Consider the following 16,734-nt stretch of genomic DNA (forward strand, 5'->3'; position numbering starts at 1 on the left):
AATGTTTTGTCCTGCTCTCTTCACGACTGTCTTGGTATGTTTGGACCATGATAGATGGTTGGTGATGTTGAAACCAAGGAACTTGAAACTCTCGACCCGCTCCACTACAGTCCCATTGATGTTAATGGGGGCCTGTTCGGCCCGCTTTTTCCTGTATTCCACGATCAGCTCCTTTGTCTTGCTCACATTGAGGCAAATGTTGTTGTCCTGGCACCACACTGCCAGGTCTCTGACCTCATCCCTATAGGCTGTCTAATCGTTGTTTGCGATCAGGACTAACACTGTTGTGTCGTCAGCAAACGTAATGATGGTGTTGGAGTCATGTTTGGCCATGCAGTCATTAGTGAACAGGGAGTACAGGAGTGGACTAAGTATACACCCCTGAGGGTCCCCAGTGTTGAGGATCAGCGTGGCAGGTGTGTTGTTGCCTACCCTTACCATTTGGGGGTGGCCCGTCAGGAAGTCCAGGAACCAGCTGCAGAGGGAGGTGTTTAGTCCCAGGGTCCTTGGGAGCTTTGTGGGCACTATGGTGTTGAAGCCGATGACTGAGGTGGTGTACTCCTCAATGCCTTTGGATGAATCCCAGAACATATTCCAGTCAGTGCTAGCAAAACAGTCCTGTAGCGTAGCATCCGCATCATCTGACAAATTCTATATTGAGCGAGTCACTGGTACTTCCTGCTGTAGTTATTGTTTGAAAGCAGGAATCAGGAGGATAAAATTATGGTCAGATTTGACAAATTTTGTTTGTTTATTGCAGATAAAGGCCTATATTGACTGTTACATTCCAAATACTGTCAATTGAAATCTAGGTCCTACTAGAGTGTGAACCTAATATGTCTTGTTTTGTCTGTCCCCTGCAGGTAGACTGGTGTCAGACTGAAGCGGCAGCTGCCACGGATGTGTGGAGAAACATCTGTTCCTCAACATGTCTGTCTTCCGCACACCAAGGTTCCTCCTGGTGCCACAGGCACTCAGTGTGTCACTGTACAAGGGAGAGGATCAAGCTACAAGGCCAAATGAAGGCTAGTGCTGTCCCAGTGCTGTCCCAGTTGGTTAAGCTAGAACCAGAGCCAAGATACCTCACAGCGCTGGCAGAGAACTGACTTAAACTGGGTCATAACTATGGACTGGTGCTGGAGCTGCAGCCACATCCAGGCCACGCACTGACCACAGACACCTTCATATCCCACCACCCGGGGGAAGGCTGTCCCGTTCCAGTTGAGGGCTACCTGCCCACTGCCATTATTATATAAAATTATCCAGAAAACCTGTTCAGCTCAGCTGCTGGTAATCATGAGGTAGCAATTGGCAAAATGGAAGAGTTTCACTGGTCGCTGTATCCCTGAACCTTCTTCAGTCCCGGTTACACCCAGCAGCATGTGTAAGCCCCTCTGCCTCTAATCGACCTCAAGGATGTGGGCTGGTAGGAGTGGATCCTTGCTCCGCAGCGCTACCTGGCCAACTACTGTCAGTGCCCGTTCCCGTTCCCACTGAGCAAGAGCCTGAACGGCCCCAACCATGCTATCCTGCAGACACTGGTACACTCTTTGGAACCCCACGGCACACCCCAGCCCTGCTGCGTACCCATCCGCCTGTCACCTGTCTCAATGCTCTACTACGACAACAACGTATTCCTACGCACCAACCAGGACATGGTGATGGATGACTGTGGCTGCAGATGAATTACATGGCTGGTTGGTGTAGTGGACTTTAGAACAGTCTTTTTACCCATAATAACAACGTTATATTCATTGAGTCTCCTGTGATGAAAAGGCTTTGGTATTATTCAGACAGATGGTCTCTTCTCAGTTTGGCACAGGCACACATTTCACCTAACACAGGGAGTTCAGATTTAAATTGACTTCATATACAGATCTAGTGTGTCCTTGTGCCTGGTGCCGCAAGCTGGACGGTGTTTCTTCCGACACATTGGTGCGGCTGGCTTCCTGGTTAAGTGAGCAGTGTGTCAAGAAGCAGTGTGTCAAGAAGCAGTGTGTCAAGAAGCAGTGTGTCAAGAAGCAGTGCGGCTTGGCAGGGTCGTGTTTCGCAGGACGCATGGCTCTTGACCGTCGCCTCCCCGAATCCTTAAAGGAGTTGCAGCGATGGGACAAGACTATGATTACGAATTGGATATCACGAAAAAGGGGTAAAAGTACAATAAAATAAACTTTGGCTCTTTAAACAATCTAGCATTTTGGATTTGAGCTCAACATTTTCATGCGAGGCAACAGTATAAAATCTCACCTCTTATTTGAGGGTATTTTCATACATATTGTATCTGTTTTACCATTTAAAAATGAATGCACCTTATAAATCAAGTCCCCCCCCCCATTTGAAGAGGTCATAAGTATTTGGAACAAATCACTTGTATTGTATTAAAGGTGGTAACCCTTTAAACGTAATGTTAAGTTAAATTATGTATTTAGATATTGGATCCCTTACCCTGTAAGCAGTCTATGAACTTCTCTTATGGGTGACTGCAGTCCACACTTTGATCTTGGTAGTCACTGCCAACAAACAAGAGTGTTGTCATGTTCAGACAAAACACGTTACTTCCTTCAGCACACTACTACAACAGTGTGACTGTTGTGGAATAAAATGTTCAATATATTTCCTTCAACATCCTCTGTGTTGTGTGCTTATTGTTTAACCATTGATATGTTCTAGGTCATGTTGAAACCTCAAGGAGCATCAGGTACTGCTGAAATGTCTACCAATAGCATGTCCAACTTCTTGTGATACATTTCACTGGTCACTGTTCAAACATTTATAAAGTATTAATCAAGTATGAATAGTCCTCACTTTAGATTAGAGACTGCAAAACGACTTTACTAATGATCAGTAAATGGTTTATAAGGATATTTATTAAACATCTTATGAATCATTGTTACATACTAAAGAAGTTGTTTATAAATGTGGGAATAACTAGCTTGTAAAACAAATGTGGGCGTAATGATACATGAATGATGAATAAACTATATACTTATCCATTATTAATTATTTAGTGTGTTACCCAATCACTATTTTCATTCACACTAAACAGCTTCTGAGAGAGCTGCTCTGGTGTGACCCCTGACCTGGCAGCAGTGATGGAGTGAGAGTAGTGGTAGTGAGAGTAGTGGTAGTGTTCTTAACCAGTATATTGAGGTTGAAGTGTCTGCTGTGGTCTCCTGCACTGTTGTGTTTAATGATTCATGCATATAGTAGTAATTTAAAAATGTCATAATACCCAGGTGAGTAACATTTAACAAATGTGGGCGTAATAATAAATGGTGAGCAAACTGTAAATGCCTTACAAATGGCTTATTACTGAACATTATAAAGTGTTACACATAACTGCATATTCTTGCATTTTACCATCAACTGCTTACACAATACACAATTGAGATAGACTTGGACGTCATCGAATATGCAGTATTGTTCATTTCAACTTCACTGCACTTGTTAAAGGTGTTGTGTCACTATGTAGCCACTAGAGGGTAATGTTAGACAATATACAGAATGATTCATGACTTCCTCAAAATGTACTTTAAGAATAATTACATACTATTTACTGTATCATTAAATAACACGGAACGACCACAGACTTTGGTATTTGGAATATACAACCCAAAAATCACTTCTTATGCCTTCTCCAAGCCATTCCAATCCAGCCTAATCATTTTGTATCAACAACACATCTATCTATGATGACAACACAGAGAAGTATTGGTAAGTGAGAGTAATGGCAGAGTTCATAACCAGTATGTTGAGGTTGAGGTGTCTGCTGTGGTCTCCTGCACTGTTGTGTTTAATTATTAATGCATATAGTAGTTATTTATGCATGTCAGAATACCCAGGTGAGTAACACTTAGCCAATGTGGAATTAATAATAAATAGTGATCAAACTGTACATGTCTTACAAATGGTTTATAACTGAATGTTATTATAAAGTGTTACCCATAATTGCATATTCTGACATTTTACCATCTAATACCTACACAATACACAATTTAGTTAGATCTGGATGTTATCTGATATCATGAAGTATTGTACATTTCAGCTTTAATGTACTTGTAGAAGGCGTTGTGTCCCAATTGCGCCACTAGGGGGGAATATTAGAAAGTAAATTGAATTACTCATGGCATCCTTAAAATGTACATTTGGTATTTGGTATTAATTAGGATCCCCACTAGCCAATGCAAAAGCATCAGCTAATCTTCCTGGGTCCACATTAAATAACATGCAACAACCACAGACTTTGGTATTTGGAAAATACAACCAAAAATGACTACAAAGTCTTTTATAAAAGAAGATTATCTATTCATATGCCTTGTCTGATTAATTCCAATCCAATTCAGACAAACATTCTGTATCAACAGAATGTTATCTATGATTACAACAATAACATAAGTAATGTCAGTGTATTGACACGTGAAATAAGCAATTACAACAATTGCATAACAACACAACATCAAACATGTTTGTCAAAGTTAGGCATAAAAACATAGGAACTATGAACGCCTTAACTTCAGAGTTAAAATATGTTTAGCTGTCACTTTGAACCATGGATAAAAGAAAGCATAAATGATTGGATTGATAAAAGAGTTAAAAAGTGGTAGAAAGCTAAAGAAAAGTGATGATGAATCTAAATTGACTAAATAAAAAAAGAAAAAAGGAATCCAACAATTTAGATAGGTGAAAACAACAATAGATAGAGTTTTTGCTGCTTTTGTCTCAGACTTATTTGCTGGTACAGTTTTAACACCAGACACACTGGCAGCCTCTTTTGTAAATACCTTTCTGGCCTGTGATCTGGCCACCACAAAGATTTTCATATAAAGTGTTATAATAATAGAGCACGGGACAACCATTGTAAATAGAAGGTCAATGATATTAATCCAGATTAACCCTTCTACAATAAAACATTCTTTCAAACAACTACTTGGTGCTTGTACTTTCACAGAGATTTTCATAATAGCAGCACGGTATATGATACAATAACACCAGGTAATGGATATACAACACATAATTCTTGTTACTGTTATTTTAGAGTGGTACAATAAGGGATCACACACAGCAACATAGCGGTCAATAGATATCAAGACCAAATTGCCCAGAGATAAAGAAGTACACAAACAAGAGATGTAGAATTGAAACACACAGAAATATTCCCCAAATCCCCAGCATGGTTCCATAATTGCTACAGTCACTACTGGTATCACAATCAGTCCCACCAGGAGATCTGCCACAGCCAGAGAGAGGATGAGCAGGTTGGTTGGAGTGTGGAGCTGCTTGAAGTGAGAGATGGAGATGATCACCAGTATGTTCAAAAATACTGTTACTGCTGAAATCAATGAGAAGAAGATGTACAGTGTTATGTAGATAGATGTCGATAGCAAAGCCTTTATGCAAGAAGAGTTTCTGTCTTGAAAACAGTATTGAATATCTTCATGCTTCTCCATTTGTAATAAAGGGTCAAAATGCTGAGGTCCCGCTCCTGCTTGGTCCTGTGTGTGACCCTGTCAGGTGAGTCTTCTGACAAACTCTGAGCTCTGCCTCTCTATTTATCCCTAAGTGACAAACAGATACTCTCCTCCCTGTAGTGTCTCTGCACACACACACACACACACACACACACACACACACAACACACACACACACACACACACACACACACACACACACACACACACACACACACACCACCACCAATAACAAAACCTACATACGTGAAGACACAAATGAAACGGTTGGATAAACAAATCATTTGTGAAAACATGATGTAATGTATGACTGGATTGAATGTTGCTGTGCCCACCTAGCCTGACCTTCAGCCTTACTGAGAGTTAGAGATGAGAGAAAAGGTATATTTACTCAACTGAGCAATTTATTGGGGAAAATTTAATATGGTTGATGTTTTGGTCACTCAAAGGCTATTTCACATGGGAAGTAGGATAACTGTACAGACTAACTGGTTTGGGGGATGTCAGTGATGTCACAACCTCAGGTCACATGATGACACGTCACATGTCAGCTGGCCAGCGTGTAGGAAAGTTGACAGTAGGGAAGTTTATGGTGTACACGCTTTTAGAAAATGCAATACACCTGCCTTCCCTTGTCACTCCCATCAGCGATTTATTGGACTCAGCTGGACTCAAACACCTGTTTATTACCTCCCCTTTATTTGTCAGGTCCCCAGCTCTGTTCCCCACTGCTGCATTGATTGTTGTCTGTCTTTTTGTTACCCAGTTCTTGACGCTGTTCCTGTCCTGTTGCATGTCCGTTACAAATTGAATTTCAACTCCCTGTACCTGCTTCTCTTCTCCAGCATCCTTCCTTACGGAGGTAGTATTGCCATCTGTAGGAACACTATGAGGATCTGATCCCCCCCCCCCTTGTCACTGGAGGATAAGGTGGAGTTGGCTTACACACTACAGGAAGGTGCCTAATCGGGTCCTCTTCATCAGGAGCCAGGATGAACTCAGGTGAGAGAGTGAGATGACCCTGTTTGGAGACAGTTGTGGCCTTGGGAGTCCTGGGTACAGAGATAAGCTACAGCCAAATTGGCTCGCTCTGAGTCACAGAAAGTGCGCAGTTCCCTTTCTGCCATCTGGTTGTCTGCCTTTGAGGGCACATAGCATCTGGACATGGTTATGGTGGAGAGGTCTGAGAACAGACTTGCACACGTCTTCCATCTGCCCATCAGGTAATACGTGGTCATCACAGCCCCTCCTACTGATCCAAAGTTTCTGTACAAGAACCTTTAGCTGAGTAATGAAAGGGAGGATGTAGCCTAAGGGATCATATTGGCTGGCCAGTACTCTGTAAATTATCCTCAAGGCTTCTCTCTGGACAGGTCCTTGTTCGTAGCCGAGGGTGTCTGGCTAACAGCTCAGGTCCATAATTAGTTATTGTGGATCGATGGTGGTCTGGGAGAGCCATATCCCACTGCTCTTTGACCTACCTTCTAGGGGAAGGTGTTCCACAGAGGTATGTTATTGGCCCATTGCCTAACCTCGTACCCCCCAGAAAAGAGGCAGCAGCCTGTCCACCAACAACTTTGCTTCAGTCCTCGTGGGTAGACTTGTGAGACCGTTGTCAACATAAAAGGCTCGACTGACTCCTGATTTTATTTAATTTGGATCTCTTTTAGTTGGGACTAATCTTCCAAGAGTCCTTAAACATTAAAATACAATTTATAATATGAACACATTTCCACATAACACACTATTACAAACACACATAATATACTAACATAATGACCCAATAAATACTCAATCTAAAAAATGTATATTCTTCATCTACTATAGTCCCACAACATTTCTATGTATTGTGTTTTAAAATAATGTTTACATTTATATATTGAAAGGTTTCTTGTTTTCTCAGTTAATTTATTCAATTTCTTTATTGCTCTAAATCAAAATGTTATTTTGCCTATTTCTCTTTTCTGTCTGGACAAGGCATAGATGGTGGACATTCTAGTCCTAGTATTTGAACTTGGCCGTTTTAAATTATGTATATTATGAAATAAAATAAGCATGTTTTTTTGAATTATCTTATCGATTGATGACCAACCAAGACCATTGCGCATGACTGCAACAGAAGAACCATATCTCCACCTTAAAACAATCCTTGCTGCTTTGTTCTGTGCATTCTGCAGCCTCCTAACTTCACTTGATGATGCATTTCCCCAGACCACCGAACAGTAGTTCACCTGACTCTCAATTAATGCTTGTGTTATTTGCTGAAGATTTTTTTCTGGTAAATAGTTATCTATCTTTCTGATTATGCATGCTGTTTTAATATTTTTTTTTAACATAAATTTGTTATGAGACGACCATGATAAGTAGTTGTCTAGCTGCACTCCCAATAGTTTGGTTTCTGCCACTTCTTTAATTTGTACTCCTTCCATACTTAATTGTATCCCATGCTGTTTTGGCCTTTTCCTAGTGGAACAGACCAACTTTGGTTTTCTTGGTGTTTAAAACAAGTTTGTTTTGGCAAACCCACAAACCCACTCCCTAATATTCTCCAAATCTCCTTGTAAACCTGTTGAACCGATTGTCTTGCTGTCACTCCCTGACCTTAGAGCTTTTTATGTCTCTATTTTGGTTTGGTCAGGGTGTGATTTGGGTGGGCATTCTATGTTCTTTTTTCTATTTCTTTGTTTTGGCCAGGTATGGTTCTCAATCAGGGACAGCAGTATATCGTTGTCTCTGATAGGGAACCATACTTAGGTAACTTTTTCCCACTGGGTTTTTGTGGGTAGTTATTTTCTGTTTTGTGTTTCTGCACCTGACAGGACTGTTTCGGTTTTCGTTCATTCTCTGTGTTGTTTTTTGTTATTTAGTGTTCAGTTGTAATAAAAATATGAACACTTACCAATTGTAGTATCATCTGCAAATATATTAGCTTGAGTTTCAGCTAAGGCATAGGGAAGATCGTTGGTATATATTAAATAAAGAAGTGGCCTGCGGTATTCCACAGTTTAACACATGAGGGGAAGAAAATGAACCATTGATATAGGTGGACTGTTTCCTGTCAGTTAGATATGACTGTACCCAATTCAATGCTACCTCCTTAAAACCATAATGCATCAATTTTGTCAAAAGTATTTCATGATCCACTAAATCAAATGCTGCACTGAAATCTAAAAATAGTACACCCACAAACGTGCCATTATCCATAGCATTGAGCCACTGGTCAGTAATGTCAACCAATGCAGTGGTAGTGGATTGGTTTTTGAGATAAGCATGCTGATTGGCTGTAATCAGATCATTCTTTTCCATGTAGTCCCATATTTGTCTACTCACAATACCCTCCTATATCTTACTGAGTGTAGGGAGTAGACTAATTGGTCGACTATTGGCAGGAGTAATGGGTTCTTTGCAGTCTTTCGGAATAGGACACAGTTTCGCATGCTTCCATACATTTGCAAACATTCCCTTTTCCAGTGACCAATTAAATATGTATCTCAGTGGAACTGCAATCTGGAGAGCAGCACAGCGAAGCAATTTTTTTTCCATTAGACCATAACCGGTAGATTTACCTGTCATGATCGTCGTAGTGAGGAGACCAAAGCGCAGCGTGATGTGAATACATATTTTAATGTAAGACGAAAGAACACGAAAACAAACTTACAAAAAACAACAAAACTAACGTGACCGCTATAAACACTGAGTGCAAACATGCAACATCCCATAGACAATAACCCATGAAATAACCCAAGGAATATGGCTGCCTAAATATGGCTCCCAATCAGAGACAACGATAAACACCTGCCTCTAATTGAGAACCAATCTAGGCAACCATAGACCTACAAACACCTAGAACGTAAACAACCCCATAAACCTACAAAACCCTAGATGAGACTAAAACACACATACTACTCTCGTCACACCCTGACCTAACCAAAATATATAAAGAAAACAAAGAATACTCCGGTCAGTGCGTGACAGTACCCCCACACAATGGTGCGGACTCCGGCCGCAAAAGCCTAATCTAAAGGGGAGGGTCCGGGTGGGCCTTTTTCACGGCGACGGCTCGGGTGATGGACGTGGACGCCAATCCACCATAGTCTTAGTCCGCTTCTGTGGCCTCCTAGGAACGGCGACCCTCGCCGCCAACCTAGGACTGGCAACCCTACTAAAGGGCCCCACTGTACTGAGGGGCAACTCCGGACTGAGGGGCAGCTCCGGACTGAGGGGTAGCTCAGGACTGAAGGGTAGCTCAGGACTGAGGGGCAGCTTCGGACTGAGGGGCAGCTCCGGACTGGCTGACGGCTCTGGCAGCTCCTGGCTGGATGACGGCTCTGGCAGCTCCTGGCTGGCTGACGGCTCTGGCAGGTCCTGGCTGACTGACGGCTCTGGCGGCTGCTGGCTGGCTGACGGCTCTGGCTGGTCCTGGCTGACTGACGGCTCTGGCGGCTGCTGGCTGACTGACGGCTCTGGCGGCTCCTGGTTGACTGACGGCTCTGGCGGCTCCTGGCTGGCTGACGGCTCTGGCAGGTCCTGGCTGACTGATGGCTCTGGCAGCTCCTGGCTGACTGATGGCTCTGGCAGGTCCTGGCTGACTGACGGCTCTGGCAGGTCCTGGCTGACTGACGGCTCTGGCAGGTCCTGGCTGACTGACGGCTCTGGCAGGTCCTGGTGACTGACGGCTCTGGCAGCTCCTGGCTGACTGACAGCTCTGACAGCTCCTGGATGACTTACGGCTCAGGACAGACTGGCGGCTCTGACGGCTCAGGACCGACTGGCAGCTCTGGCAGCTCAGGACAGACTGGCGGCTCTGGCAGCTCAGGACAGAGGGGAGACTCTAGCGGCTCAGGACAGACGGGAGACTCTAGCAGCTCAGGACAGACGGGAGACTCAAGCAGCTCAGGACAGATGGGAGACTCTAGCAGCTCAGGACAGACGGGAGACTCTAGCAGCTCAGGACAGACGGGAGACTCTAGCAGCTCAGGACAGACGGGTGACTCTAGCAGCTCAGGACAGACGGGAGACTCTGGCGGCTCAGGACAGACGAGGCGCACTGAAGGCCTGGTGCGTGGTGCCGGCACTGGAGGTACCGGGCTGGGGACACGCACCTCAGGGCGAGTGCGAGGAGCAGGAACAGGGAGTGCTGGACCCTGAAGGCGCACGGGTGGCCTGGTGCGTGATGCCAGCACTGGTGGTACTGGGCCGAGGACACACACCTCAGGGAGAGTGCGGGGAGGAGGAACAGGGCGTACTGGACTGCCGAGTCGCACTACAGGCCTGGTGCGTGGTGCCAGCACTGGTGGTACCGGGCTGGGAACACGTACCTCATGGCGAGTGCGAGAAGCATGGAGTACTGGGCTCTGGAGACGCACAGGAAGCCTGTTGCGGGGGGCTGCCACCGGAGGGCTGGTGCGTAGAGATGGCACCGGATAGAACGGACCGAGAAGGAAGCACTGGAGCTCTTGTGCACCGAGCCTGACCAACCTTACCTGGTTGAATGCTCCCCGTAGCCCGACCAGTGCGGCGAGGTGGTATAGGCCGCACTGGGCTGTGCTGGTGAACCGGGGACACTATGCGTGAGGCTGGTGCCATGTACGCCGGCCCGAGGAGACACACTGGAGACCAGATGCGTAAAGCTGGCTTCATGGCACCTGGCTCGATGCTCACTCTAGCCCGGCCGATACGAGGAGCTGGAATGTACCGCACCGGGCTATGCACACGCACCGGGGACACCGTGCACTCCATAGCATAACACGGTGCCTGCCCTGTACAACGCCCTCTCTCTCCACGGTAAGCACAGGAAGTTGGCGCAGGTCTCCTACCTGGCTTCGCCATACTCCCTTGTGTGCCACCCCCCAATACATTTTTAAGGTTGCCTCTCGGGCTTCCAGCCACGCTGTCGTGCTGCCTCCTCATACCTTCGCCGTTCCTCCTGTGCTCTCTCCACCTGCTTCCATGGCTTTTTTCTTGTCCCCTGCCATTACCTCCTCCCAGGTCCAGGAGGTTTTACCGACAAGTATTTCGTCCCGAGTCCTATATCCCACAAAGCGCTGTTCCTCCTTATCACGCTGCTTGGTACTTTTATGGTGGGTTATTCTGTCATGATCGTCGTAGTGAGGAGACCAAAGCGCAGCGTGATGTGAATACATCTTTTAACGTAAGACGAACGAACACGAAAACAAACTTGCAAAAAACAACAAAACTAATGTGACCGCTACAAACACTGAGTGCAAACATACAATATCACATAGACAATAACCCACAAAATAACCCAAGGAATATGGCTGCCTAAATATGGTTCCCAATCAGAGACAACGATAAACACCTGCCTCTAATTGAGAACCTATCTAGGCAACCATTGACCTACCTGAACACCTAGAATGTAAACAATCCCATAAACCTACAAATCCCCTAGATGAGACTAAAACACACATACTACCCTCGTCACACCCTGACCTAACCAAAATATATAAAGAAAACAAAGAATACTCAGGTCAGGGCGTGACATTACCATCAGGTAATGACTTCAATAGGTTTAACACCTCCTCCACTGACACCATTTGCAGACTAAAAGAACAGATCTTGTTGCTCATAATATGATAATCAATCAATTGAACAATAGCTTGTTTGGAAGAATGTATGTTTACATTGTTGCTCAGTAAATAAATGTTCTTTGTAAAAAAATGTGCAAAATGATTGGCAATATCAACTGGTTTTGTTATTATTCTCCCATCAACCTCCACACTAGATGGGCATGATGAGATAGATGTACCAAGTAAGCCCTTAACTGTGTTCCATACCTTATTAGAATAATTTTCCCAATCAATAAAAGCATTGTTGTAAAATAAAGTTTTTTCTTCTTTTGATTCAATTTAACTGCATAAATACGTAATATTCTGTTCATTCATTTCTAATTTGACATGGCTGCTAAGACTTTTTCCATATTTCTTTGAGAAAAAGCCTCACCAAGTTCATCAATCCATGGAGATGGACAAGCACCAACTGTACTCTTTCTTAGGGGCATGATGGTCCATCACCTCCATGAGCAAATCATGATTTAAATCATCCTCTAAATAAATCAGCTCCCAGAGTACAGCAGCCAAATCATTTAGAAATAGCTCATGCTCGTGCTCGGCTCTGCTTTTCAGTCCAAACGAACCTGAGTGACTTGTCGGAGGGGAGAAGTTGCACCTGGTGAAGAGTGATTTTGATATCGCCACCTAAAGCCACTGTGTCATGTTTAAACCAGAGGAGCATGCAGAGCAGGAAAGGGCCACGGGTTGGTCATGGTAGTAGGCAATTATTCAAGATCTGACCTTTGTGCTGATAGGAGCAGTTGAACACTAGGGTGTGACCTGCACAGCACGACCTTGCACAGCCCAACCAAGCACGATGTGAACAGCGACATGGCCTCACAGAGGGCCAGTACTGACTGGCTTGATGGGGACCAACAGGGTGGATGGTCAGACCCTAATAGAGGCTGTGCCCTGTAGATCTGTGGCAGCAGCAATTCCTTCAAGCATGTCAAAGGGGGAAGTGTGCTCGGTGAAGCAGAGACTGTCCGCTGTGAAAGCATTGTGGACTTGATACCGGTGCCACTGTCTACTTCAGGGGATATGATGAGTGACAGAAGCTCTGCTTACTTGTAGTACTGTATATTGTGACATATAATGCAAAGGCTCATTACCTATGGTTCACCCTCTAACGCAAGGCAATAGGCAACAGCAGGAAGACTGATGGAACTTTTCAGAGCAATCATCAAGAACGGTATGTCTCCATTGCCTCCTCACCATGATGTAAGATGACTCTGACCACTTTCAACATCTCTCATGGTGAGTGGTCAAGGTATCTCGGCTTTGTTGGTTGTGATAATAAGGACGCTCCTGTGCTCCTGCGGTATGATTCCATGTGGAACTATGAGGTGTAACTCCTTGCCGGTGTTGCTTGTCTTTTTTAGGATTCATTCCTTTGGAGTGTTTTCGTCCCCACCTCCAGCAGCGGCCTTTAACTGAGATCCAATCCCTGACCTTCTCCCCAGAGAGCTGTATGAACTCAGGACATGAGCCTAGGAAGTGTTCTTCCCATTCACAGGAAGGACTTTAGAATTTAAACTTGGGATTTTTATGGTTTGATTGTTGCTGCTTGCCACGAGGAGAGCTGTAATTGGCTTGTTTGTGGTCAAGTTCACTGGTCAGGAACATGCTGGTGGTACCCAGGCACTATGGTTCTTTCTGGTTAACCTCCCTCTTGTCCTGGTAGAGAACAGAAGCTGTCTGGGAGAGACTTTTGGCTCCTGTTCTTATCGGCAACCAGTCAGACATGTTCTGGAGGATAAAGGGTTGGCCTATTTCATCATAACAATGCTTACCTACTGTAAATAAGCCATTGAAGCAGACCTAAATTAGTGTTTGTCTTATTGTTGAGGTTAGTCAAAATTACCCTCTTTGGCTTCTCAACTGCCTGGTAGAGTTTGGATATTTCCAAAATAAACATCAACTTGAAGAAAAAAACTATTTGAAATTCCTATTTGAGTTGTTAGTGATAGGAATATAAGATACATGTTTTCAACATGTTTCTCAAGAAGAGACAGTTAAAGGGATAAAGAACCATGAACGTAAGGTTTTAATTGAACCTTTATGGTGCAATGAATGACCTTTTCCTTAGGTTCTATAAAGGTGCTTGGAACTGGTGACAACTTACCACTTATCAAAGCAATCAAATATTTAGATGGAGCTCCAAACAGGGGTTGTGTTTTTGAAAAATGTAGAGCATCACGTTAGCTTTAGAAGCCAGCTCTGCCATTCAAACGCAAAATCTCATACTGAAGCTCATTAGACTTCCAATAGTCAAGACATGTAAGGGTCTATGTGTACCTGGTGCAGAGGAGTCAGGCACAGGACAGCAGAGATGAGTGTCGCTGTAAGGGTCTATGTGTACCTGGTGCAGAGGAGTCAGGCACAGGACAGCAGAGATGAGTAAATAAAAGTAACATTACTCAAAGTTATCAAAATAAAAGATAAATCCAAGCCCACAATACAGACCACAAATACAACAAACAATCACTCACAACAAAACATGGGGAACAGAGGGTTAAATACTAAACAGGTAATTGGGTGAGTGAAACCAGGTGTGTAAGACATAGACAAAACAAATGAAAAGTGGATCGGCGGTGGCTAGAAGGCCGGTGACGTCGACCGCCGAACGCTGCCCGAACAAGGAGAGGGACCGACTTTGGGCGGAAGTCGTGACAAGACAACAAAATAACATTTGGAAGGATGGCCTTGCTGAACTACAGAACACATCCTGGCATATGGCATTTTGCCAGTGCACATGAAAATTGACTGTTGGGCACTTTGTAATATGGCATCTCTTTATGCTGTATGCACTAATGGCATGCCATAGGAACATTCCATTTGACAAAATGTCCTGAATCATGAAATAATTATTCAAGTTGAGGGAGACAGTTACATCATTGGGATACACAATATTTATCAGGCATCATCCTGCAGTATTCTGACGCAATCATATTTTCTGTATAGTTTGTTATTGTCTCAGATTCCAGAGGGACCTGTTAGCACTAACATGCAAGGCTCTGAAATAATGACATACCACTCTACCAATTAAAGGTGTCAAACAAGAACACACAAACATAAACACACACACACATTCATCTAGAACATTGTTATTTCATATTACATCAGCAAAACTCAACCTGTGCTCTGACTGACGTACAAAACTCTAAGGAATTCTAGCAATTAAAGGTGTTCGAGGCACGAATGCTTTACTCCAGGGGCCTAATGAAGCCCCAATACAGCATAAACATTCAAAGTGAACCTGACCACATTCCACTCTATTGTCATTTGTGTGAGTACAACTTCCATTAGGTATCAGCTTCAGTACAACCCTCCCCTAAACAGGTCCACCCTGAACAGGTCAATAATCGTGACTGTGGGAGCTGAACCCCGGGATTCTGAGTGAAAAAAACAACATCTTACCCAATAGTCCATAAGGAAAGTCCCTCTTGGACCGAGGGTGAGACTGATTTTAAAGTCGCAGACAGGACTACCTCATCACAAGAGCATGAGTCAACTCACTGTTACACATTTTAGTAATTTAGTGACGGGGGGGTTGTGTCATTCATTATTACAAATCTAAGTCTTTGTGCGGGTGTGGGGGGCATTGTTTGAAGATAAACAATTCCAATTCAATTTCATCATTTTATTGTGAATTTGGCTTTTACTACCATAGCCCATAGAAACACATTGAATAACACATTCTGTCACACACTGATCAGTTTCACCTGTTTTGTGATTGTCCCTGACGCTGAGCATGGCTGCCGTCCACGTTATCTGGGAGAGAAGCTGCCCGGAAGCTAATCCAGCTACGGCAGGACGCCCGCAGGGTGGCCGACTGCACGTTGGCAGCGGAGAGTGCATGGACCAGTAAGCACTGTTCGACGTGTTCCTGCACGACGTCTCGGAGGAGGTTAAGGACGAGCTTGCTGCTCGGGAGTTACCCACGGATCTTGACTCCCTGACTATCCTCATCGATGGACGATTGCGGGAATGACGGAAAGAGAGGAAATTCGATTTCGCGCTGGAACGTCCATTGATTCCACCTCATCCCGGAAATCCCCGACGGCACCCGAGTGTTCCCAACCTTCCTCAAGAGTCGTCGAAGACGGACGAGGCACTGTTTCCCGAGCCTCTGCAACAAGGCAGAGCTGGGCTGTCGCCAGTGGAATGGCAACACAGAATTAACACAAGGAGTTGTTTGTATTGTGGGACATTTGGTCATTTTGAGACTAGGCTCACCGGGAGGAGCGAGTACTCTGGTGGGCCATATGGAGAATGTTTCTGCTTCCCTTACTCATTCTGCTGTGGGGAAAACAGTCCAATCTCTCTGGGTCCTCATTGACTCTTTGGCCGATGAGAGCTTTTTGGACGCCACACTGGCTTTCGAGCTGAACATCCCCACTCAGCCCCTTTCCAGTCCCATGGATGTTAGAGCACTGGGCTGTATAGGCGACAAGTGGATTGCCACCGGACCCCTGCTCTACGCGATCGGCTTGTGCAGAGGGTATGGCTCTTCACTCAGGACCTGTCCCTCCGGGTGGAGTCCCGTAAACTTTCCCCCCGTTTCATCGGCCTGTTTCCCATCTCTAGTCATTAGCCCCACTCTGTTCGTCTTTTGTAACCCTGTACCCTCCGTATTCCCCCCACTTTCCATGTGTCTATTATTAAACTATTATTCTTCTGTTTCCAGGCCCACC

General features: G+C 44.6%; 1 protein-coding gene and 1 pseudogene across 2 annotated transcripts; one reads left to right on the forward strand and one right to left on the reverse strand.

Moving 5' to 3' along the window:
• Positions 1-47: 47 nt before the first annotated feature.
• On the forward strand, positions 48-2,625 carry LOC149972885 (protein DVR-1-like; annotated as a pseudogene). Its single transcript, XR_016490458.1, has 3 exons — positions 48-57; positions 864-1,273; positions 1,324-2,625. The product of XR_016490458.1 is annotated as a protein DVR-1-like (transcript).
• Positions 2,626-4,496: 1,871 nt separating this feature from the next.
• Positions 4,497-5,447, reverse strand: LOC118943592 (trace amine-associated receptor 13c-like). Its single transcript, XM_036959080.2, has one exon. The coding sequence runs from the start codon at positions 5,445-5,447 to the stop codon at positions 4,497-4,499; it is 951 nt and encodes a 316-aa protein (XP_036814975.2).
• Positions 5,448-16,734: the final 11,287 nt, after the last annotated feature.

This window comes from Oncorhynchus mykiss, chromosome 22 (assembly GCF_057628025.1).
Source record: "Oncorhynchus mykiss isolate SJ-2025 chromosome 22, ASM5762802v1, whole genome shotgun sequence".
In the NCBI taxonomy this organism is placed as follows: domain Eukaryota; kingdom Metazoa; phylum Chordata; class Actinopteri; order Salmoniformes; family Salmonidae; genus Oncorhynchus; species Oncorhynchus mykiss.